Below are 25918 nucleotides of genomic sequence, written 5' to 3'. Positions count from 1 at the left end.
GGAGTAAGAGCAGGCTCCCTGGCTGCTTTGGTGACCTACTTCATTGTCTGAAATTTAAGAAGCTAGATGTCCCCGGGACTGTCTAATAGTCAACATCATTCTTCAAAATTAGAAGTCAACAGAAAATCTGCTTGGAGTTGGTCTTCCTTGGAAGGAGCATTTTGTTTTAAAGCAGTTTCTGTAGCTTCAGTGGCAACTGGTTTCATGATGAAGCATCATTCTACTCTGGGGAAGCAAGGGATGCTCCTTACTGCTGTGACATGGTTGGACAAAGAACATTTCACACTTCATCCATAAATTTGTACAGGACGCTATCCTGAGGTTACTGTTCGTTTTGTTAGTGAGAAAATAATTTCGCTTCTTGTGTCCTTGGCAAATGTGCTAGAGGACTGTATTTTCCCCAGTGTGTTTAGCTGGTGTGGGAGATGGAGTTGTCATTGCTGTACCAGCGTGTACATTATAGCAGTTTTGTTTGTGCAGGAAAAATAAAAAGTTGTCTTTTTCTTTATTTTTTGTCTACTACTTCTCTTTCCCTCATCTCTTCCCAAGGCTTAAAACTGGATATTCTAGACAGCCCACGTACTGATTTTTATAAGGAGTAGCATTGCCTTTGAGTTGCCATGTTTGTTATTAAAAGTAACTTTTACAGAGATAATTAAGGGGGATGTGGAGGGAGACTACATAACCAAGAAAACAAATATTTTGAATAAAATCTTTTCTATGGGTGTTTTTGTAGAGCTGTTGTATGTGTTAGTAGTTTTTCATAAAACTTTAAAACAAGGATTTTAATTACTGGCAATTTCAAACGAGGTTTGGTTACATGGCTTCATGAGTTTGTGCAAGTGAGATGCTCAGTTTGGGAAGGAAATTATTTTGGTTAGTTGTATTAAGATTAGCTTTGATTGTTGAACTACAGTAGAAGCATGTTAGTATTGATGAAAATGTTATGTATGTTCCTTTCTGATCTCTTGATTATGAAGGTTGATTTGAAAAAAAAAAAAAAAAAAAAAAGGAATGCAACATAAGTGAACGTTTTTTGCCATGGAGTACAATTACAGTTCTCTTCAACAAGAAATGTCCCGCTGTGGTAGAAGGCTCTGCTTTCCATCCATTGTAAACTCTCTTGTGTGAAGAGGGAGGAAGACCTTCTTACCTATCCTTCACACATACGCTTTTTGTAATATGTTAATGCAGTAAAGAAATTACATGTGCAGGTTCAGAAAGAAAACATCAACTCTGTGACACTGATCCTTTCCAAGAGGAAATGCTTGGGTTTATTTGTATCATGCTGGAGACCCGGTATTTGTGAAAGACTGAATGGCAGCTGGGACAATGCAGGTTTAGTAGCTATGTACTGTTTTCAGTAGAGTAAAGAATGAGGAAAGGCGTGCTTGAATGGTGCTCTGAAGAAGCTGTTTGGTAAACTATATTGATTTGGTGTGTTTGCTTTTATAACATTTGGCTGTTAACTCTCAAGTGCGCTTCATGTCAAATCTTAGCAATAGTACATTGCACTGTAACTTTATTTTTTTTTCCTGACAGACTTTACAAACTGTTTAACATACAGACTATACAGTAAAAATAGTTCCATATCCCCAAATCTAGAGTCACATAAATAAGTTTTTTAAGATTTTTCAACTCTTCAGGTTAAAGCTTCTGCCTTCCTCAGTGGTGCATTTTGAGTGAAGTGATGCCAACATGGGGAGTCACAATGGAGCAAAGGCACTGATGATTTTTAACGAGCTTGCTGCCTTGATGTAGAAAGCTCAGTAATGTACTTACTGTACTGTGAAATACAGTCTTGAGAATTACTGCAGTCTGTCTGCATAGCCACATCCCCAGGGGATGCTCCTGCTGAGACAGAGGGGTGAGCCCTGCGTGCACGGTGTAGTCCTGGCCTCTAAAATGGCCCTGATGCTTTGTGCTATCTGGACTTTTAAAAATTGCTACTTCATTTTTCTAGTAAAATATAATGTTGTTATGGGGGAATGGGAAAGTCATCCTTTTGGGGAATCTTACTGCAGAAACACTGATTGCTAGGTCTGTTCACCTTACAGCTCTGACCCAGATTTTTAGCATGCTTTGGTAATGCACAGTCACAGAAGGTATGATGTAAACTCATTCATGTCTTTAATTCAGTCTCCTCTTCAATGGCAGTGGTGGTTTTTCAGTGGTTCAGAAGGTTGTTCAGACATTTTATTAATGCTGCTTCTGTTTCCCTCCGTGCAGAAGTACTTCGCTAGTGACCCGAATGGTCCTGAACCTAGAAAAGAAACTTAGTGGTGATTTTGTACCTCCCTTATTACTGCCTCTGAAAACATCTTCATATTGTGGTTCCTTTACCTTATTATTTCATGCAAATCCTAGTGCAGAGTCTTGAACAGCTTTTTAGTCCTTGAAATGTTTATGTTTACGTGTGCATCTGTTGTGTGATTGTTGCAATGAATTTACAGTGTCAGTTTATTCAGGCTAATTGCTTTTGACAAATTTTATTAAAACGTTTTTAATCAAGAGTGGGAACAGCTTGTATCTTAGAAATAAGAAAGCTGCCTGAGCTAGAGACAGAATGAAGTCTCCATGTGGAGAAGAGAGTTTTTCAAGCCCTGTGAAAACAGGCAGAAAGGCTTGGTGACACGACCATCCTGAAGCCTTGTGAGCATCAGAAAAAATGGTATAAAATGCCCTACTTGTTTGAAAATGCTAAGAACCAATGGCTTGACATTTAAAACAAACCCACATCTAATTTATTCTGCTATACAGCGTGGGAAGAAATGTATGTTGTAGACTCTGAACTAGTCAGGCAAACATGTTATTCAGATTTACTGAGATGGTGAAAGGCATGGATACAGAATGCAATTAATTGTGGATGTGTAAGGACACACCTGGTAAAAACAGTAACTCTGTTTTTCATAGTAAAAGCTGATAAATTGTTGTAGAAGAGCTAACATTCTCTCAGTAGTTCACATTTGGAAATCAAGAAGGTGAACAGATGTTGGCCAATGTCAAGAGATGGTAAGGAGAGGAAAAAATTCCTGTGTGATTAATGTACCACTACTTCATTCTCTTCAGAGCCTGGGATGCGCTTATTGCTGTACTTCTGAAATGCAGCAAATATTTTTTTATTGTGATTTGACACCATTTTTCAAAAACTTACTGTCTTGATGTAACATAAAGCACTTGAGTGATGTCTGTCATGCGATTGATTACTTTCTGTGCTTTTCACCACTGAAAATAGGACTTTTATGTACAAACTTACATATATTTTCAAGCTGAGTAAGTAAGGCTTTGCAGTTGTCCAGAGTAGAGGCTGAGCCTTCCTGCAGGCTGTTGGTCTGATCAGAGATCAGTACTGAGGCCAAGTGACTGTCCACTCGATGTCTCTGCTGAATGAGTGCATCTAGAGCAATGGAAGTAAGTCAAGTGATTATTCTTGCAGCTTGTCTGAAATAGTAGTAGTCCTTGACTGTTAGTTTGGATTTCATACTAATTTTCTGCCTTTAGGTAACAAAAGAACATACAAGTATATCTGAAAGTATGTGTTGGATTTCCAACATACTCTTGGTTACGTTCAAACAACTTGAGCTCTCCTCATGGTTGTAAGTAACAATGCAAGTGAAAAAATAATGCTGATGTTAATGGATGATATTCTCTATTATGTTAACAGCGAGAAAACTCCAGAGGAGAGCCTGTGTTGCAGCTCGGGGCAACCGTTTTGTTGGTGTAGGTCATAAGCTATTTTTAATGTCTGCAAATCTGTGAGAAGAATTGGAAGAGAAATAATCTGTTACGTGTTGCTGCTCTGTAGTGTTTGAATCGTGGATAACTTGTGAAGAGCTTGTGGTCTACATCAAGGTACTCTGGTCAAATTCCTGATGAGGGCTCAGCATTTCTGCTTAGAGTCCTTAGGCATTACATCAAGTGAAATAAAATAAATGTTATTTCTGCTTTCACTGCAAGTTGTGACATAGCTAGTCTTAAATAAGAGTTGACAGCTATCAGGCTTGTTTTCTATTAGTGAGTAGAAATGAGGTTTCCTGTCCGTACAAGACGTCATTAGTGTTCAGTGGGACTTGCTGTAGCAGACATTCAGGCTCAGTAACCAGATAGAGCTTTTTCTTCCCCTCCATGGTTGGAGAGTGTGACATATTTCACAGTATAACTTGTTCTTATTACATCTGAATAAAACAGTAAGTGGGATCTGGGAAAGCATAGTATTGTGTTTTCATTTGTGATGGTTATCCAAATGCTACAGCTGGTGAGTTTTAAAGAGCAAGATATTGTATTAATTGTCAAGATTATGACTCTAAAAGACAAATCAAACATCCCCACAAGTAAGCCACTGTTTGAAGGGCTTAAGTATTCTAAATAACAATAATATAATAGCAGTATTGAAAAATAAGCATTTTTTTTGTCTTCAGGTGGTTCCAACATTATTAAATAAACCTGAGATTTATTGATTTATTTTTACCCCTTAGAAGAGGCCTAATGGTTTGGCATTCATACTTAATGTATCTGTGGTGATTTTAGTCTACGTACTGGTAAAGAAACAGCACTTCATCTTTAGCGTGTCATCTTGTTTGGATCAGTTCTCTTATATCTGATAACAATAGTTAACACATCTGCATAATTTGAGGATCTGAAAGTGTCTGAAAGTTCATCTTAACCTATTTCATAGGTCTGTTAAATTCAATTAGTATTAATTTGAAAGAGTCTTTAAGCATACTCTTTCTTACATAGGCCATACTTATGAGCTTTCAAATTAAATGCATGTGAGCATCTCTCATGTTTTCACTGTTATAATTGAGAGCGGCTGTTGTTAGTGAGTGGACCTAGCAGAGGACTCTTAAAGCTCTTAGTGTAATAAAAAAACCACAGAAACCCACATTCTGAATTTTGGCTTCTAGTTCACCTCTTTGATCAGTTACTTTCCCTACCTTTGTCTGAATGGGAGATGTTTATGCAAGCTTCTGTTAACTGTAATAACATTGTCTTTTAATGGGAGTGCAAGAGCTGACTGGCACAGTTTTTCTCATGTTTCAAAGTTATGTGTAGCTACATTTGCATGAGATACCTGCTGCTACATTATTAGAAAGTAAGAATACCATGCTGGAAGCAGTCGTTGAATGTTTACCCCACCTGACCTAAGCAACAGTCACGGTACTGCTTGGTAGGATCAGAAATCCAGAAACTGGGGTGGTAATATGTATTGTGAATAGGAAAGAGTGAGAACATCAACAGGCTTATGTTCTCTGTTTTCTGTGTTAACATTGAAAACATGGGTATCAGTAAGGCTTTTTGAATAGGCTATATATGTAAGAATTCAGGTGGAGACTTTCTTTAAACATACATTTTTAAGGTACAGAGAACAGTTGCTGTAAGATACTACAGGTAGGGTTTGTCTGTCTTCGTCTGCCTGTTTTTTTTTTTGTTTTGTTTTGTTTTTTCCTTCTTGTTTCTTACTTGCAAGTTCAGGAAAGAAGTTGTTAGCATGATTACATGAAGTTCATGTGTATAGTGTGCGTAGTAGAGTAGTATTTAATGAGTAAAAGAACATGCAAATAGCAAATTGTAGTGGGAAAACCTGAAATGTACCCAGTTGAGAGAATGATGGAATATTTTAATTCATCCCCAAGCTGAAGAATCGTCTTAATTTTTCTGAAGGTCTGTTTCTTTATTTCTTAGGTTTTTATCATTAATATGTCAATAATGATGGACTAATTTTTGGTGTGGTGGATGAAATTAAATAAACTGTCTCTATCTGCTAGAGGCAAAAAACAGTGAGATGGAGAAATGGCTTTGCCTTGGAGACCGTGAGAGTTGAGCATAGTATCAGAGGTTGAAGGCCAGACTTCTTATAAAGTGGGACCCAATAATTATGAAAAAATAATACTTAAAATTTTTATTACAAAAACCTGTACAGAATGTGGAGTAGCTGCTCAGGAAAGAGCAGCTGGGTGCACAGTGATGTATAAAAAGCTTGTGTTTGGGATAGTAGGGTTTGGGGTGGTTTTTTATTTAAGATTTTTAATAACAGGAGTCTCAGGTACCCTAAAGACAGAGATCCAGAGCAAGGATCTGTTTCAGCATGGGATGTCTAGTAGTGCTGTATTAATTCCCTTATCACACTGTTGCTGTTGTGGAAAAGTAGAATCTAATACATTTTTATGGAGGAAGGACTGAAGAACTTGACCTTCAGTTCAACTCAAAATGAATCAAAATATGTCAGTTGTCTGTTTGACTGTCATGTGGCAACTAGTGTCAGGCTTCTGTATATGCCTTGAAAGTCATCCAGGTAGTTCACTATGTCGATTGATCCTAATGCTGACAGATTAGTTCCTTCTGGCTTACTTATTGGTGTTTATATGAGCTAAAAATAAAGGTTTGTTTAATTAGAGACATGTTTGCATCTTCGGTAGCATAATTAATGTCCCAGGAAGGATCTTACAGATGTGCTCTTCCTCATAGCAGACACTGAGTCCTCCCCTTGCCAAAAAACAACGGTTAAAAGTCAGTGAATGCCAGAAATACCATCTTCATATTGTTTGTGGAATGAAATCAGGAAATTTTTAGTAATTATTTTAGTAAGACAACCGGTAGGTCGGACGACTTGCAGAGAAATCTGAGTCACAGGCTTGCTGCCTGGGCAGAGAACAGTCCTGCATTACATGAAGATGAGGGGGACCTTTAGCATATGCATGGAGTGCTAAGTAGCTGAAGCACTTAATGGTGAAACTGGTGAGTTACATCAGGCTACTCACTTGGCTCTGCTCAGATGTTTGTGGCTCAGCCAAGTGGCAGCAGGGGACGATACCATTCTGCATCGTTTGGAGAACAGCACAGGCAACATGGTCCATGGAGCAGTTACTTCAGCAATGTAGGATGTGTCTCTGTGTTGAGGGCAGATAATGAACTGTGTATAATATAAAAGTATAGCAAACCTCAGAGCTTCCTTCAGTTGGTACAAGGTGCAGGTCCTGTTTCCAGATGAGTTGCAGCTTCTGTTCCTCCTTGGAGGACCTTGCAAAGTGTGAACTATATAGAATGGTAGAATTGTTAGAGAAGTTGGAGAAGTCCTGTAGTTAAACTACTAACCTGGCTTTCTCAGACTGCTGCTAAATTTTGTCCCCAAGTACTATATCTACACAGTTTTTAAACACACTTAGGGATAGTGATTCAAGCACTTCCCTGGGCAGCTTGTTCCAGTGCTTGATAACCCTCCTCCTAAAGAAGTTTTTTCTAAAATCCAACTTCAACCTCCCCTTGTGTAACTTGAAGCCATTGCCCCTCATCCTATGCTAGTTACTAGTGAGAAGAGACCACCCCCCTCATTACAGCCTTCTTTCAGGTAGTTGTAGAACTCCGTGGCAACTACTCCCTGTGAATTCAAGTGAATTCCTGAAAACTGAAGGCTGCTATTCCGTTTAAAAAGGAGTCAATAAATTACAGAGTGCTGACATTTGAACTGTATAGTTCATTTGAGAAACTGACATTGCTCAAATGTTAACTTGTTTATTAAATTTGTTGAACTAGGATTGTGCCTCAGTTTTTGACCTGACAGAGATAATTTCAATTTGTTTCACGGTATGGATTCCGGCTCTAAATATAGACATTTTCCTTTTCACATCATTCCCATGTATGCATCTGTTGAAATAGGTTTAAAATATAATTTACACCAACTTAAAGAACCCTTTTGTGAGGAAAAAGGTGCTTTAAAATAAATAAAAACTGGATCTGTTTTAGGGGTTTTTTGTATGCTTGCTCTCACCTTTTAGTTTCCATTTTAGAAGGATGAGTTTCATGGGTATAATGGGAACCCAGAAGTTATTAGTGAGTTTGTAATAGTTCTGCAGTATGTTGTGTTCCTGGGAAATACACTTTTTTTTTTATACTTCATGTATCTATTTAAGATAAAATAACTGATTGTGTCTCTGAGCATCAAAATAGGAAATATAATGTTGGAAATAGATGGTTTACAATTAATGTATTTCAATGCAAAACCTTAATTCAGTTCTGTAAAAGAGAAGGTTATGATTCTTTTGGGGTAATGACAGGCTTTTGGGTGATGAGATTTAAATGCAGTATCATAGCATTTCTACACATGTAGATATACCAAAAGAAATGTTAACACTTTGCTGGTATAATTTAACACTTCTTTCCTCAAACTTGCTTATCTGCTGAATAGCGGGGTGTGCCCCTCCCCCCCCCCAGTTGCCCTTCCCCTTCTCCCCGCCTCTTCTTTTTTCCAAATGAGATAGAGGAAATCTATTTCTTACAGGAATGAGTAGGGATTTATTTCTTATTCACTCTGTTGTGATTAGTCAGCACATCATGTAACCACATAAATTACCAAAGAGTATTTTAAAACCTAAATTACTTCCACCTTATTAATGTACTTTTTATTCTGCTTCTAAAATCCGTATATTTTACCTGTGAAGTGTTTAATTTGTGTTGGCACTAGATTTTATGCATATGAAAGTCATTCCAGTCCTGGAAAATTTAGGTCAACCCACTTGTCACCATTTCTTTTATTGGCAAAACAGAAGTTTTTTTTATAATAAAGTGTGACTAAACCATGCAGATGTGCCTGTGGGCTGGGGAGACCTCATGGGCATGAGGGTTTTCAGTTGCTGTTAAAATGCTTGCTAACTGCAAAATCAATACATTTGGCTATGGACTCTTAAGTCCAAAAGAGACCTGGTCAGGAATGTCTTCTTCCTACCTTTCCTGTTTCAGACTGCAGGTCATCATGTGTATCAAGACACTTGTGTTGCTGGTCTGGTTGTGACCAAAGTTTGTAGAGATTAGGGTAGCAGGAGTTTTGGGGTTTTTACTAAAAGCACCTCTGTTCCTCATAGGGGGGTGAAGTTGGTGGGTGAGAAACCCTTGACACTCTATTTGCTTGTAGGCAAATATGCTTGTGTAGCTGACACAAAAAATCTATACCTTACCTGACTTCCTGGGAGTTATTTTAATTTCAGGGTAGACAGATGCCTTGGCCTTGTTTTGGGTAGCGTCCTACTGGTCCTTGGAATATGACTGGAAGGAAGCGTTAAAACTAAAACATGGAATAAATACAATATTTGCCTCACGACTTGTGAAGAGTGTGGGTGAGGAGAATGGTCAGCTGCCAGAAGATAGCTTTGAGAAAACTATTGCTTCCTCTGCTGCCTTGGAGACAGACCTGCTTTTAGCAGCTGCTCTGAAGTGGGCAGTGCGCTGTGGTGATGCCTGTTGACATCGCTGTTCATGAAGCAGGCCAGAAGGACTGCAAACAAGTGTTTACGCTTGGGTTAAACAGGTTATAGGCAGGGCAAGTAAAGGTCTCTGGTTTTCCACAAGCTTTTCAATGGAGTCTGTTTCTCAAGCAAATTTGGTGCCTCTTAGTTCACAATGCTGGAGCTTCTCCAAAGCTGATGGATTTTTGTAAAGGAAATGTGGGTCTTCCGAAGGATTTATGTGGTTTAGGGAAGTGGCCTTTTTTTGTTACTGTTTCTGGCAAACCTTTGTCTTTTGGGAGGGAGCAACTTTACTGAAAAATGTTACTGACCTATCAGTTTTTTGACTTATTTCTGGTGGACATTGATGACAATAATTGCTGCTGCTCTTTCTGTCTTAACATTCTACAATAAAACAGTGTTTATGAATTACTCATGTAGATTTTGACAACCTATTACTGTTGCAACACTGTTTATCTTTAAGGAGAAGTTGGAACATGGAAAATTTTCTATGGTTTTGACAAACAGCTATCTAAAAGTTGTGAGGAGACAATTTGTGTGCTCCTTTTCTAATTTGGGTGCATTTGAAATATTTTTGTCCTGATGACATTTATAAGTTAGGAAGATATTTTTTCATTATTTACATGAGCAGGTTTTAAAATACAGATAGTCTTTAAAATATGTGTTCTGCATAGATACCTAAACTAGGAGGGGAACTAGTATTTTAAATAGGAAGTCTGTATTATGTTACATTCTGCTGTAAAGTGGATGGTTGACCAACAGACAAGTCATGGATTTGTGTCTGGTGGCATGAGCCCTATATTAGCATGGCATTTGCCTAGTTTGAACCATAGACTTTTGGAATTGAGCAGTGATCTTCACTTGTAGGGTGCAGCAAACTAGATATAGTCCAGTGGAAGAAACTTGTTTTTTCCATTGGTGACAACAAGGTTATCTCATGTTTTGCTCACTAAATGTGCAAGACCAAGCAGAGGGTCCTTTTACACTAATGTTGTTTTTACTCCTGTTCTTTATAAGAAATAATAGCTATGAACAGTCCCAACTCAAAGATAGAATTTCTGTTATTTTGTTCATAGTCATAGAGGAAGCAAACTGTTTTGCATACAAGTTGGTGCCACTTCAGTTAATGAGAAACCTCAAACTTCAACCTGAAAGTGTTATAAAAGTTTGGAGGAAGCACAGGCGTGGGTTGGAATGGTAGTGTGTTAGTTGAATACACTTAATTCTTCATGCCCTTTTGATTTTTATTGTCAGCAGAAATTGTTAAAACTATGGTCATTGACTTCTTTGTAGAAGGGCTAGAAGTGGTGTTGGGATTAAAAATGGAAAGCAGGTAGAGGTTACTTTAATCATCTCCTAAAACAAGGAGGGTATTTGTTGTTCTTGAGTCAGTTGTAAATACGGAGATTGTTGTTAAATGTCCTCTCCTTGAAAGAAATTGCAAATTAAGCAATTACTACAGATTAAATACACTTTGAAGGCTTATGAAAGTGGCTTCAGGTTAGTGTTTGCTGAGTAGAACAACCTAAATCATAGAAGCAGTCTTGGGGACCTCTGGGGAATGTCTTTTGATGTTTAATAATAGCATATATAAAGTATTATGTCTATTTTCATAGAATGTTGGAGTTCTTAATTATAAGTTAATAGCAGAGCTATCTGGAGTGAAGTTGTTACTTGGGTTTCTTGATAGAAAGTCTCTTGAGGGTAAAACCTTACAGCCTCTGTTTTCTGAGTATAACCTTAGTTGTGAACAAAGTCAACACTTGTTGTTGAAATAGGGATTATGAAGACCTATTAGCAAATACACTAATTACTTTTTTAACTGCAGAAAGCAATGACGGAGAGAGTGGGTGAGGAGAGGGCTGTTCTTAAATAATGATAATATATAAATGCCTTTTGATGTTAAGATGAAATGGTAATGAGCTAAAAAACGCTAATTTTTTTTGTTAAGGTAAAGCATTCCTTTTATAATTTTGTAATTAGATAAGCTTCTTTCAGTTCTCTGTACTCTGCTACCAAAATCCTTTAAGTGTCTTGGAAATCATATAAATGACATCCAGTATGCTGTGTGGAGAAGGAGTGCATGGATGCACTGGAGACCCTTTACACCTTTCTTCAAATAGGTGTGTCAAAGTAGCAAAGCTGGAAGAGCGTAAAAGCAGAGGCATCTTTGTAGTATATTTTAACATGGGAAGAAAAAAGTTTCCCTATGTTCTCATATTTTAATGCTTGTTTGATGTCTTTTTTTTTTTTTCTGTTGTATTTGACATGAAATAAATGCTTGGAATGATGGTTTTCCGTCTCAAAACAAACAGAAAACTGCTGTAAAGCACCTCTTTCCAGTAATTACATAATGCCATTCATGTGGTTTTGCCAGGAATTACCTTGTTTTATCCTAATTTGTCCAAGTTTTTAAATATTTATTTGACACAATCTGATGGGAAATCAGTTGGATTACGTCCCTCTTCTTTCCTCATCCAGATAAACTGTTAAGCAGTTGTAGACCCAGTGGGCTTTGTCTTATGGAGTTGTCTTCTGATCCCAGTCTTCAGTGTTGATTGGATTTTCTACTTTTTTTTTTTAATATCTCTACTTAGATAATGAGTTATTTCTGTGCTTTCTTTATGAGAGTAAGCAAAATACTGAAAAGTTAAACTTGAAATTTCAAATTTCTTTACATTTGAATAATATTTGAAACACTTCAGCTTTTAGCTGCTCACAAGAAGGGAAGCATAGGAGGGGAGCACACAGGAAGATGCACACAACTGAAGGTGAAATGAGTCTTGTGGCTCAAAGCCAGCCCTCTGAAAAGCTATATCTCTTACGTGATAACCTGCTGTCATTACTTCTGTCATGCATCCTTTCTTCAGAACTGTGCCCTCACTACACTTTTGAAAGTTAATAATTTAAAAATGTGTAACAACTTAATGATTTTTTCTTGCTGTATCAAAAATGTCAGGCTGCTGGTTGAACGTCTTGTGACATATTAGACTAAAAGGGCTCTAAATACTGTACAATTGTTTGAGGTAATTTTTTTCAGAATACTGTAGTTGCCATTTTCCAGATTTCTGTAATTCCCATACTAGAAATTGATCTCTGATCCAGATGTCTCATCAAAGTGATGAATAGTGTTTTATTTGGTCTTTGAAAAGTGGATATACTGTGAAAACTTAGGCATAAATTTTAGTTAGCTTGAGACAGCATGCTAATTGGTCTAACGGTTATTTAATGATTTGCCAAGAGGCACAAAAAAAAGCATATGCTATTTCTTTGAGGTCATATGCAAAGCAGACAAAATAACATGTGATTACAGTTTCATTAATATGCTTGGAGTTTCTGCTTTTGCAGAATACTAATGAAGTAAATAGTTGCTGTTAATGTAATTTGTGTCGCATAAGTTATTTGCGAGACTAATCTTCCCCAGAGCTTTAGGATTAGTGAAGGAGAGATTTGCCACTACAGGCATTACTGTAACAGACTGGACTGTAGCTTCATGCTATTCAGCATTACTGTGTAGAAGCTGCTTATCTGTGTAGATCAATGCTCTAGATTATTTAATTGTGTTGTAATGCAGATAATTTTTCTTGGCAGAGAATGAGTGTAACACAGGAAAGACATGGAGCTCTTGGAGCAAGTCCAGAGAAGGGCCACAAAGATGATCAGAGGGCTGGAGCACCTTTCCTATGAAGACAGGCTGAGAGAGCTGGGGTAGTTCAGCCTGGAGAAGAGATGGTCTCCAGGGAGACCTTATAGTTGCCTTCCAGTACCTGAAGGGGCTACAGGAAAGCTGAGAAGGGGCTTTTGACAAGGGCTTGTAGTGATAGGACAAGGGGTAATGGTTTTAAATTGGAAGAGGGGAAATTTAGGTTAGACATTGGGAAGAAATTCTTTAGTGTGAAGGTAGTGAGACACTGGCACAGGTTGCCCAGGGAAGTTGTGGAAGCCCCATCCCTGGAAGTATTCAAGGAGAGATTGGATGGGGCTTTGAGCAACCTGGTCTAGTGGGAGGTGTTCCTGTCCATGGCAGGGGTTGGAACTAGATGATCTTTAAGATTCCATCCAGCCCAAGCCATTCTATGAAACGAATGGAACCATTAGCTGTGAAGAAAAGTTGAATGATTTTTGTAGGTGGGAGAGACCCCAGGTTAGAGAGGAGGTGCAGGCAGTGGGTGTTGGAGAGCCCCATCAGTACTAGTTCAAACCAAAGGAGCCTGGGCGGCTTCACATTTCTGTTTTTTCTCCTTATATGCATCAGCCGTACAAAACTAATGACAACAATTCTTTCTTGAATGAATTGGTTTAACTTACTGAACTTAATTTAGGAATATGCCCTGAATTAAAACAGATCCCAAAAAAATCCAGGCTATGGGGACTGATGTCATCCAGGCACTTTTTTCAGCCGGTGCCTTGGGAATGCTTTTGTGTTCAGTGGTGGGGCACTAGCAAGAGGGGCAGTGTGGTGGATCTTGCTGCCATCTTTTAATTTACTATTTCACTCTGGTAAAATTAACAAAAGACTGCATGTTATGTAGGCTTGCCATGGAGGCCTGCCTAGAGAAATGGGGAAGAAACAAAAAAATGTGGCATCAGAAGTGTTCCTCTTATCTCTTTTATTTGCCATCATTTGTTATTTTGGATCAAAAGTGGTTTTTCAACTTTCTGAATTTCAGCTTTTTCCTGTGAATTTTGTTGTAGTCCAAATGATCGCGGAGTTAAACAGTTATATAGAAGAGTATAGCGCAATATATTGTTTAATGCAGTAGCTGCAGGTTTTTGGCCAATGATCCGAAAAATGTGTAGGTTTTCCATTTTAATGTTAGGATCACTGCCCAATCACTGTGTTTGTAATGTTCACTCTTGGGAAAAGGGAAGTAACAATGCTGTGAAGCATATGCTTGCAAAATGGAGTGAAGGGAAATCTTTTAGTCATGTACTCTTAATAGAAGTATCTTGCTTAGATGTTGTCAAAAGGCCCAGCAGAAATTCTAAATCTAGGATAGGTAAGGCCAAAGTCAGATTTGGTAATCCCCCCTCCTTTGCCTTTGCATCAAAAAATGTGCCTAGATTTGACTTGTGACTCCATCAACATTGGCTGTTCCTGTGGATTCTGCAGCAAGAATGATGTCTTGACAAGCAGGGAGCTGCCGGTTTTCAATGAGAAGATGTATCATAGCAGATCAACTTCTTATTTCCTTCAGAAATGAAATATCAGATGGGAAAAAATCTTGGATTAGAGGCATATTTTATAGAAAGAGCAGTGCGACAGCACAAAGGCTATGCCAACAATGATTCTGTTATCTTGCTAAAACTTAGAAATGTTACAGCAAGGTTTACAGGCACCATGCTGCAAATGCAATGTATAAAATTGGTACTGATAACTGAAGGTGAGAAGCTTTCTCTTTCAGTTTAGATACCAGGGTTATACAGTAGGAACAGACACTTCCTTTCAGATACTAACTAATGAGTGTATGTGTCATATCTATTGTGTTATTCTCTCTCACCCTGCTTTAATATGTCAAAAAAGGTGTTATTTCTAATACAGTTGTTCACCAAAAGCTAATTCGGAAACTTAGTGTTGCATCTTGGCTGGAGATGTAACAGACAAATCCGTTAACCTACTATAGTTGCTTTAAGGACAGTCATAATGGAGTTCAACTTGGGAAGCTGAGTGTTTGAAATATTCATGATCATGATCTAAATGGTTTAGTTCTGTTGACAGTGTCTGTTAATTGCTCTGGTATTTCTTTATTACGAGAAACATTTAGCTGTCCTAATCAATAAGATGAAGTGCTGTGCTGAGGAGTTTGTTAGTATGGCTCTGTCAACTCAAAATATAGAAAGTTAATTGTGATCAGGTCTTGCTCTGGTAATTATATTAAACTTGGAGATGTCATTCCTTTTCTGAAGGGAATGAGATTTTAAGTAGACAGTCATAGGTTAGCATGTTGTTACAAGTTAAATTGATAGGACTCCAAATAAATAGACATGTGTCCTTTTCCCCAGTTTTAGCTGCCTTCCTAAATAAGGCATAATATACCAAAAAGCTCCCTATTATAAAGCCACAAGGCTCGGTCTCCATAAACTTACATCTTAGGATTTTGAGTGTGGGGGGGAAATATCTCCCACAATATGACTGCTGTGTTCTTTATTAATTTAATAGAGATCCCAGTTGGAAGAGCTGACTGTGAATAGAGTTCACATTCACATATGTCAACTATGGAATGACTTGCTTCTATTTTTATTGAAATTTTGATACGGTTGTGTTGTACGTATAAAGCAAAAATATAATGAACATGAAGGATTTTTTGCAAGTATTTGTTATAAATGTGTCAAATTTGAGATGCTCTCCAGAGCTACTGGAGGTGTTAAAAGGAGTAATCATGTGATAGTTTCTCTGATCAAGGCAAACCAGACAAAGTGTCATCCAAGCTATTGTTAAATTCTAGAGAATTACCCAGTGGAAGGACAGTGATGTTTGACTGTTAGATCATACAGAATTACTTGTTCCACAGGAGAATAGAAATTGAGATATTAAAAGGAAGTCTCTGTCAATAGAAGTGTTTCTGCTTTTTGTTTGTTTAGGGTTTTTTTTGTGTGTTTTTTGTTTGTTTGTTTGTTTTTAAGTTAAATTGTGGTAACGTGTTAACTTCTTAAAGAAGGCAGGAAAAGAAATGTTCTCTCCTTTACTAAAAAACAAAACAAAAAGAAACAAAAGCTTGTTGTAATTGTGGCTCTTTAGCTTACAATGCTAAGCTGGAATTGTCTTGGTTTGACTGGGACTATTGGACCCGAGTCAAACCATGACAGCAGTGTTTCTCGGTGCAATTTTTTTTTTTATTACTGTAGGCATACAAGATTCATAAATTCATTGATTTTTTTTTTGTTGGAAAAGATGTTAAGATCATAAAGTCCAACCATTAACCCAGCGCTACCAAATCCACCACTAAACCGTGTCCCTCAACACCACATCTGCACATCTTTTAAATACCTCCAGAGATGATAATTCCACCGTTTCCTTGGACAGCCAGTTCCAATGCCTGACAACTCTTTCAGGAAAGAAATTGTTCCAAACATCCAGTCTAAGGATATTTTCAAGAGGTGGAAGCTCTGTCCCAACATGTGCAAACAGCAGCCTTGCTTTCAGACGGGGCAGCCTGGTGAATGTTGCAGAACACATCAATGAAACCCTTTCAGGTCTTTGAGTAGGATTTGAATAATTTTGAATCTTGAAGAAGAAGAATTTTGAATAATTCAGAAGTAGATAGTGTATCACTGGGTTTGCCATTTTCCAACTACTTCAGCTATTTTAGCATTTAGATGGCTAAAGAGCCACCTGAACCATGGATTCAGCAGCTCTGGAATTCCTGAAGGTTTTTTTGTTTGTTTAAATAAAGAGTGGGGGAAGTAAGATGCAGGGTTTACCTACCTTTTTTAAGACGGTAATTCTGTTTGTTCAGTTTTTTGTGAATTTCTAAAATGTTTTTAATTTTCTGCTTGAGAAGCCTTTTAACTTGAAGAATAAAAGCTTACAGTAGATATTTAAACCTAACTGTGTACTCTGCTGTACCTTGAATGCAGTGGTCTTCTCTAGGGAGCGTGAGGGGCGGGAGGGAGCCTTTGGCTTCTCTCTTGAAGAACCTAACCTGAAGAGGAGATTTATCGTTGTGTTATGTTTCTCAGATGGTAAAACTGAAGCAAGTGCTCTCAGCTTATAGCTTCTGAGGTTGGCTGCTCTAGAAGGCAGAGGGCTGAAAGAAGAAGCTCTTGGTTTGCCTTGATGCTGTGGTCCCACAGGAGAGATTTATACCAGTGCTGGGGTTTGTGGGGTAGGAGGGTGAAGTTGGTTTATAAATGCAGGCAGGAAGCTCATAGATCTTCCAGAACTGCATTTAATTGGGAAAGTGTTGAGGGCAGCTCTGATGCTTGGCTCTGTACCTCAGCAGTGCCTGGATGTCTCAAGGAAGGCAGCCGGGAGGTGATGGTGGGGTGAGGCTGTTGCGGGCAGGGTTACCCACCGAGGTGCGGGGGTGGTGCTTTGAGGGGTCTGTCTGAGGCCTGGGTGTTCTAGTGCTTGTTTGGGGTAGGTGGTATTCTGTAATACATTGCTTTGAGCTAGGCCTTTACCAGTTCTGTTTGGATACCACTCCAGCCATTGCGTTTAAGGTTTAGTTGGAAGCAAATCTTAGGTGAAAGCCACTGGTTTTAGCTCACTCTCACTATAAGCCATGATAAAATGCAGCTGATGTGCTCAACATCATAATGAATTAAAGAGATACATTATAGAGGTTTGTTTTTTTTTTTTGAAACTTGGGGAAAACATGTTACCTTTTTTGTTAATTGGTAGTGACACAAATTAAGTTTGGAAAACCTAATTTCTGTAGTCATGCTCCAAATAGCCTGAGTTGGTAAGAAGACAGTTTTGGGCCACAAGAGAGTCTGGTTACAACTTTAAAGTCTGTGTTACACTATTGTGTTCTGGTTTTGTGTGAAGATTGTGTTTACATTTCTCAAGTCTGGCAGACAGAATCAAACCATGTCAGCCATTGCTGCCATGGGTGGGTAAGCCTAGAATTTGTTTCAGGCTTGCTTGAGCTGTTCCTGCTTTGGAGGGACTGAGATGTCAGATGTGAAATTAAAACTTTTTTTTTCCTCTTTTCCTTCCAGGTGCCTGCTGATGGAAATGCCGGGTTGCTGGCAGAGCCTCAAATCGCCATGTTCTGTGGGAAACTCAACATGCATATGAACGTGCAGAATGGCAAGTGGGAATCGGACCCCTCTGGCACCAAGACCTGCATTGGGACAAAGGAAGGGATTCTCCAGTACTGCCAGGAAGTAAGTCTTGTCCTTGGGAATAATTATACTGGTTGTTCTTCTGAAGCACCAAAGCATAGGCATGTGCTGGAGATTTGTGTCTGTAGGGACCTTCCTTCTCTCTCTTTAAAAAAAAAAAACACAAAAAAAACCAAAAAACCAAAACTCTTCTGCCCCATTGCTTTTTTGTCCTTTTTTAAAGAAGATCACTCCAGAGCATGTTAAAACAGCTTAAAAAATTGGTTGCTGGAAGAGTCATTGGGACTGTTGGACCATTTTTTTCCTCTGTCTTCTGCCCTTGAGGTATAATTTTTGTATAATATATGCACAATGAGATGACAGTTTATAATTTTAAATGCTCTTGTTCTTTCTGGGCTAATCTAGAAAGAGTCAGCTGTAACATGTCTTCTGTCATACTGTCATGATACAGAAATACCCTGGGGCAGTCCAGAGTTACTGGTCTCTGCTGCATGTTGAACCATTCTGAATTTTTTTTAATAGAAAAAGCTTGACCTACAGATGAAATCATAATGTCCGATTTCATATTTGAGTGTAGAAACTTATTACCCCCTCACTTATGTCCTAAGAACAGATTGTGGATCTAATTTTGTTTTCTCTCCATGCTGTGACAGAGTGATAACCTTGTACCAGTGTGTGACAATTTGAGAAGAAAATGCTGATTTCATGCCATGAAACGAAAGGGCTTGGCTTGAGTCGCTTTAGTCCTTATGCCTTTCTATACCATCTCAGCTTTTTTTTTTAAAAAAAACAAAAACACAAAAAAACCCACCAAAAAATGGCTATTGCTTACTGCCATAGAAGTACCTGTCTTGCTTCCTAAATGTCAAACTAGTTCCTGTGAAAACGCCTCTTGAGAAAGCAAGATAATTCATTTTTCACATCTCTGCTCTCTTAACATCTTCATTCCTGTCCTTTCACCTAGTTATTTTTCCTCTGTTTCTTGTAGTGCTTGTTAATTTTTTTCTGAATTTGGGCTTTATGGTCTAGAGTATTTATTTTAAGGAAGATACTGTTCTGGCTATTAAAACCGATTCTTCACCAGTAGCTTTGTCTTTTTACTAAGAGTATTATTTTTTAAAATTCTTAATACTGTTGTTTACCACTAACCAAATACCAAGCCTAATTCCACTAGTAAGGTTTCAGAGGTTTCTTCTGATTTTCTGCTGTCTCCTCTGATTTATCTAAATAAAGTTAATTAAATATAGCAAAATCATTAAGGGTGAGGAGGGGAATAAGAAGATGGAAGTAGAAAATCAGTGAACAAAAGTCCACAAGGTAGTAAGTCTTTATGTAACCTTATGGAAAGAAATACACTAATTGACAGGAGGTAAGAGTAGAAAGTTTGAAGGGAGGGGGGTTTAAGGCATGACTAGCTCAGTAGGTTGGCAGTTGACAATTCAGTTAAAAATGCTGCAGGTAAGGAAGGGTTCCAGAACAAGGACTTGGAGCTGTAAATCTCAGCTGAATATAAGGTGATTTTGAAATGTTGGGTGGCAATTAAAAAAGAAACAGGGAGGGGGAAAGCAAAAGCAGGTAGTAGCCAAATACTGTTAGATGACAAAGGGAATAATAAGGAAAATTGGGCAGAAACTCAATGAGCAAGTACAGTGGAGATCTTGCTCTGTGGGTCCTTGGCTCTAAAATAAGACACATTAGTAACTTCTATCAGGAAACTTGTTAATCTAAAAGGATACTTTATGTAGCCTCTGGCTTTCTTATATGGCAGGTATCTTAAAGAAAATAAAATCTTACCTTTCAGCAAAACTTACAAGTAAATGCATTCCTCTGCCTCCTTAGAAGCTGTTTTAAAAGAGCCTTTCCTGACAATCTGAGGTCAGATGCCTGGGTGGTGGGCAGAGTGCACTGGGCTGAAAAGTGCATGAGGTACAGAAGGACTCAGATTGCTTCTGCAGAGATGAAGTCCTGGGAGCCTTGTATAGTTTCCTTGAGATTGTCATCATTGCTTCTCTTTGTCCACTGCCAGTGTAGGTGGATTTTGAAGTCTTGATGCAGGAAGTAGCAGTAAAGGAGCATTGCAAGGGCAGAAAGGGAGGCGAGTAAGCAGAACCACCTACATATTTTAAAGATGTATGTCACTTGTTGCTTTGCTTCTATGGAGTGGGAGCTGAGCGCAGCATAGGAACGGTCTGGATTTATATTTGGACAACATCACAGTTTAGAGATGACAAAGCTCGGCCTGTACATTACATATTTGAAAGGGAATGGAAGATTGTTAAACACGCTCTTGGAACTTCCTTGACTTCAGTTGAACTCTGCTACTGAGATAATGAGAAGTGGATCTGGAAATGGAGCACATTCATCTTCTCTGGCTTCCAATCACACACATTCTCCCATATTTGGCCTAGGCTAGTGGCTTTTCCTTTTTTAAAATATAGCAAAATCAAGCTTTTTTGGATGGCATGATATGCTGGTTAGAAAAGTACAATTTACCAGTGGTTTCTTGTAATCTCAACTTAGCTACCATGCCGCTACAGGAATCTGCAAACAGCCATCATGCAAGTGTTGCAGGTGCTAGAGCAGTGTTGCTTTAATGTAAATGGATACTTACACCTGTGTATGTGCTAAAATTGTTAATGTGTGGTGAATGTACTAGCTGACATTTCAAGTCAATCCATCCAAATCAATCTGGCCCTGGTGTCTACATAGCAGTAGCAGTTGTTCCGGAGGGATGTTGCAAAAACCCTGCCATATGCAATTACTGGATAACTAGCCCCTGGGGAAAGTTTCTTCCTGACAGCTCCTCTTGGGAGGTTGGCTGATGTTCTAAAACAAGTGAGAACCACTGCTCCTGGATTTAGCTTACGGTTGTTTTGTGAAAGAAATCAGGTACCCCCTTCCACACGTATTCAAGTGTTGGTGTGGTATGTTACTGTTGGAGGAAGGTGTGTTTTTGAGTAGGCTGTGCTTGTGACAGAGGCCAGTCGGCTCCTTGTCCTTGCTAAACAGTTTTCCGGAAACCAATCTGGAGCCTGCCCTTTGACAGGTTACATGTTTTTGGAGTTACATGGGTATAGGGAGTAGGAAGTTAATTTAGGTGTGCTCAATTTCTTGTTTAAATGGAATGTGTTCAGGTAGAGATACTGGTATACATCTTATTGTATTAGCAATTTTGAACAGCTAGTGTGTGCCGAATTTTATATCTGGTAATTAGGATACATTATATGAGTTCCTTGGAGGACTGGAAGTATTTTGGCATCAGTGTCTGAAATGAATTAAAAAAACAACTCTCACATCTGGATTAGATAAATAATTTTATCTAATGCATGTTTTTTTCCTCACTTATTTTAATTTGGAGGTGCTCATTTCCGTTTAATATAGGCATGAAGTTGAACAGAATGGAAAGAAATGGTTCTGAAGATTGGGGTTTTTCTCCAAGACCAAACCAAAACTATAGTAAAACTAGTTTAGGTCTGGATATCATGCACATGGCTGAGTGGATGGAGTGTAAACCTGGTTGCCTGTATGTCTAGCTGCACCTTGTAGTCAGCAGCTGCCTTGCTGCGAGATCTTTGGCTAAGTGCTTAGAATAACTTTCAGATGTAGAGTAGATGGTGGCTTTGGCAAGTGTTACACCTAGCATCTCTGAAATGGCATCATGGCTGCTTGGTTTCTTTTGTGAAGTCATGACATGTGTCCACTTTCTCTCTAAACATCATTGAGATCCATGAGCATCTTGCACTGAATGTGTATTTCTTACAGAAGTCCTCCCCAGGAAAAAAAAAAAAAATTATAAATGCAAGCTATTATGCTCTTAACTGTATCTTTGTGTTATGTGGAGCAGAAAATAGTTGGGTAAATTCAGATAACACATGATTCATTATAACTGTTGACAGAACAGTGTTGACATTTCTAATCTCTAATCATAATACTTTCAAAAATTACCGTATTGTCATTTGCTCAAATCTTCTGTGTTTATACCACATATTTAGGTAAGATTCTCATGAAACCCAAAGCCACTTTCTGAGCCAGATCCATTACAACCTGGAATATGACCATTATAAGGCTTTGATGTTAATTCACCCCACAACCGTTGGCTTCAAAGTACTCCTCAAGTTTCCTGTTTTGTAGACGGGCCAAAAGGGCCAACAAACAACTGCCCCATCTTAATTTTTATGTACTTGCTTGACTCCCTACTGCAACCATCTCTGATAACCCTGCTGTGCTTGTTGCCCTGAGGTCCACACCAGGCAGAATCAGGCAGGCAAGACTGATGGCAGTGATTCTCTCCTCCTCTAGTTGTTGTTGTCCTTGTTGAAAGCTTCTAAAGATTTGTTGAAGGATTTGTTGAACTGCCAGGGATGGTGATGATTTTAAAAAGAAAAAAAGTTTGGCCATTTCTTCTGAAAAGAATTTGAGACATGAGGAAAATGGTCTTGCTGCTTTGATAGTGATTTCTCTCCAAGTTACCTTGCCATTTTCATCCTAGTATGAGTTGTTGTTTTTATCTAGGCTCCTTAATGTGCTCTTTCTGCTTTCTGAAACCAAATATCCACTGTTTTAAGGAATAAAATGAATTTTAAACCTATACCACTTTGAATTCAGCAGCCTGAAAAGCCATACATTTTGCCCTGAGGAAAATTATCCTTTTAATGAAACATCAGGGAAAACATACAGATTTTTGGCAGCACAGGCTGTCCTTAAAAACAAATGACATTTTCAAGAGCAATGTGTGTTGGTATGTTCCAAGATGTACAAAGTCATGCTGAGAAGTTTTGGGTGCACAGTATCTAAGCATTCTTCACGTTGATTATTGATGGGTTTTGTTTTACTTAACTTTTGGTCCACAGCAAAAGTAGAATTCACTGTCTGCCAGGGCTTGTCTCTTGCTTCAGTGAAGGCTTAGATTTTGGAAACGCAGGGTCTACTACTGATGATACATTTATGCTACAATTAAACCTTAGTATGCTCACCATATAAGATGCTTGAGAAAGAAGACTGGGCTTTTTGGCCCAAAGTGTAGTCTACCATTTAAATATATTTCAAATCAAATGACAAATAAAACTTGGAGCATATGTTGCAAGATAATGCCTGCCCTCCTTTTGTAGATAATAAAAAGGTCCCCTGTAATTTTTTTAGCTGTATAGACCTTTTTTTTGCATGTCTCAGAAGGAAATGAAGTGAAAAACATCAGGATCTCAGTATGTTGTTGCTTTTATGATACATTTTCCAACTCCTTTTTAAGTAACGTGTTTTTCTTGTGGAAGGAGGGTGTTTCTGCCTTGAAGCTGAGGGAGGAAAAAGGATGAAAATGGAAGATGATTGTCTGCATAAATATATATTTAGGTAATTGTGTACTGCAGTGTTTAATGAAGCTGTGATGCTGCATTTCCCTCTAGATTAATTTTGAATTTCACAGATGTGATGGAACTAGATGAACGGCTCAACCAAATCGGTGGGTTCCACCAGCACAGCGTTTGTGCCTGGAATACGATTGTTTCTTCTGTCCTCTAAAATATGTTAATGGCTGTATGCAGGGATAGTCTTACTGCCTGTTCAGTTCATAGTTGAAGTAGCAGACAACAATTTAGCATATCATCAAGATGTCGAAAGACGTCTGCTAAATTGAAGACATAAAGTACAAGAATAAAATTCTTTAAATTATCAGCATGCTGTACTCTCTCCTTGCGGTTGGCTCCTTAAGGTTATAAAAGGACTGGCTGACCACCCTTGCAGGAGTTTTTCTGCATGGCTAGGGAAGGGAGTAAAGCTTAACTGGCACAACTCTTGGCCTTACTGATGTTCAAGAAACTTCTGAGAGTTGTGTGGCATTGGGCATGATCTGCCGAGGTGTTAAATCTCCTGCACCTGGGATACTACACAGGAGCTATCCTGATGGGGACAATGCAGCAGACCTCTGCTGCTGTGTTTCATCATTCTTTTTTTTCTTTATATATAGTTACATAGAAGGTTGTCTGCTATTTTCTTTAAAGATGCATCTCCTCATGCATCTTACTCTACATTGCTCTGAAATGGACTGATAGCAACTGCTCCTTTAATAAATAACATTATAAGCCTAAGAGGTACTAGGTGTAAAGTATCATGATTACCTTAAGTAAAGAAAAATCTATTATAAATATACAGCTCTTACACTTCAGCCCTTTTTTAGGAGGAAATGTCAGTCCTCATTTAATTTCTTCTCCATCTTTTCAGCCTGTGCTTGCATGAACACTTCAGTCTGGCACAGATCTATCCCCCTTTTGCAAAAGGTCATCCTGGATCCTTTTTAACTGCTGGCAGTTTCCACTCTGATGCAGTTTTTATTCTTGGGAAGGGATGTTTTCAGAAGTAGGTCAGTTTCTTGATCTAGCTTCTGTATTTGTACTGGCTTATGGAGAGATGTTAGCAGTAATTGTGTCCTGGCAGTGTCAGACTTGTGTCCAGTTAAAGGCACTGAAACCACAGCCCTAGCATCTGCAAGTGTACCTCTGCAGATGGATGGGTGCAAGTGTGACTCCTTTTTGGAAATTATGCTCCTGAGAGCTGAGGGGCTACTGCCTGGGTTTGTGTGTTAGGGTAGTTTGGGGTGTTTAGGTGCTTCAGGTCTTCCTTCTCTTTATTATGTCTTGGTGTATGTGTGAATAAGTAGCACATGTAGTGGTATCCCATATTTTTTTGGAGTAATCTGTATCCCTTACACATGGTTCTGTAGCTTTTGTGTGCTGTATCTTTCGCTTTTTCATTTGGTGGTAGTATTATTCACTTCTGGGGGTTTTCTTTCTTTTTCTTTTTTTGAAGAGCAGATTTCTTTTTTCTCTTTGTTCCCCCCCTCAAACAGTGTCCACTCCTGCTGTCTCACCCTCGTCCATCTACTGTGAAATATGTGGAAATAGAAATATTTACTACAGAGGTGTTTATTTCACTGTAAAAGTGAGTATGAAACCTGTTAGTAGCATACAGTGATATGGTCTGTCTGGATGGGTAGCACAGACTAAGTTCATGTTCAGATGCAAGTGAAAGGGTATTATGCACATATTTTCACTTGTCAGTTCTGCAGGGAAAAATAAAAAGGGAAAGGCAGTTTTTCACGGTTCATAGCTTTGAAACTGTCAGAAAGGTGATGGTTGCTTGAATTCATAGCAGGGCAGCACCCCAAAGTTGGATGGGGGAAATATTTCTTAATATCAGGGACATCCCATTTTTTCCCAAGCCTTTTATTACTACTGCTTTCTAATTCATACAGCAGCATGATCATCCACTTAGCTTTTATCCAATTAAAATTATTATGTAGTACTGTACTGAGTGCCTGCTGTAATCTTCCAAATACTGTATACCTCTAGATAATAAAAAATCCCACTGATAATCTGTTTTTATAGATGTCTGCTCCTTACAGAAAATTGTTCTAGATGGTTGTTGATTAATTATAATTTGTAAGCATGGAGAAGTCTCTGAGTATCAGGCCAATTACTGGTGGCTTTATCCACCCTTATGTAGATATAGCCTCTGTTTTTAATAGTTTAAACAGAATTGTAGGTGTTAATTTTCTTTATTCTTTTTTTACTTGAGTAGGGTGAGATTTTTCACTCAAGGAGTGTTATTGCAAATTGCTGAGGAAAAAATCTAAAAGGTGAGGATTTTAGATTTTTTTTTTCACAGTTCTTGAGACATCTGGCTTAATGTTGAGACTGAAAACAGAACACTGGATTTATGGTCCCTAAGACTATTCCAAATTACGAGGTCTTAACGTGAATCCTTGTTGGGGAAAGGGAAGAGTTTGCTTCCTTTAGCTAAGACGGGAGCTTCTACCAGAAAGATACTGTGTAGTGTTGAGAACATGCATCACAGTATCTGTTAAAACATCAGCTTTGTATTTTGTGGGTGCCAGTAGCTGT

General features: G+C 38.4%; 1 protein-coding gene across 2 annotated transcripts in view; it reads left to right on the top strand.

Annotated features, from left to right (window-relative positions):
- Positions 1-25918, top strand: part of APP (amyloid beta precursor protein) — a 211738-nt gene that overhangs the window by 22337 nt on the left and 163483 nt on the right. For both annotated transcript variants that reach the window (XM_051625412.1, XM_051625418.1), the window contains exon 2: positions 17901-18068. In XM_051625412.1, the coding sequence (XP_051481372.1) occupies positions 17901-18068 (168 nt within the window). The remainder of the gene's footprint in view (positions 1-17900; positions 18069-25918) is intronic.

The sequence above is a fragment of the Apus apus genome, chromosome 1, assembly GCF_020740795.1.
Source record: "Apus apus isolate bApuApu2 chromosome 1, bApuApu2.pri.cur, whole genome shotgun sequence".
In the NCBI taxonomy this organism is placed as follows: domain Eukaryota; kingdom Metazoa; phylum Chordata; class Aves; order Apodiformes; family Apodidae; genus Apus; species Apus apus.
The sequence above is the reverse complement of the archived record's forward strand: the minus strand, read 5'-3'. Positions and strand labels throughout refer to the sequence as shown.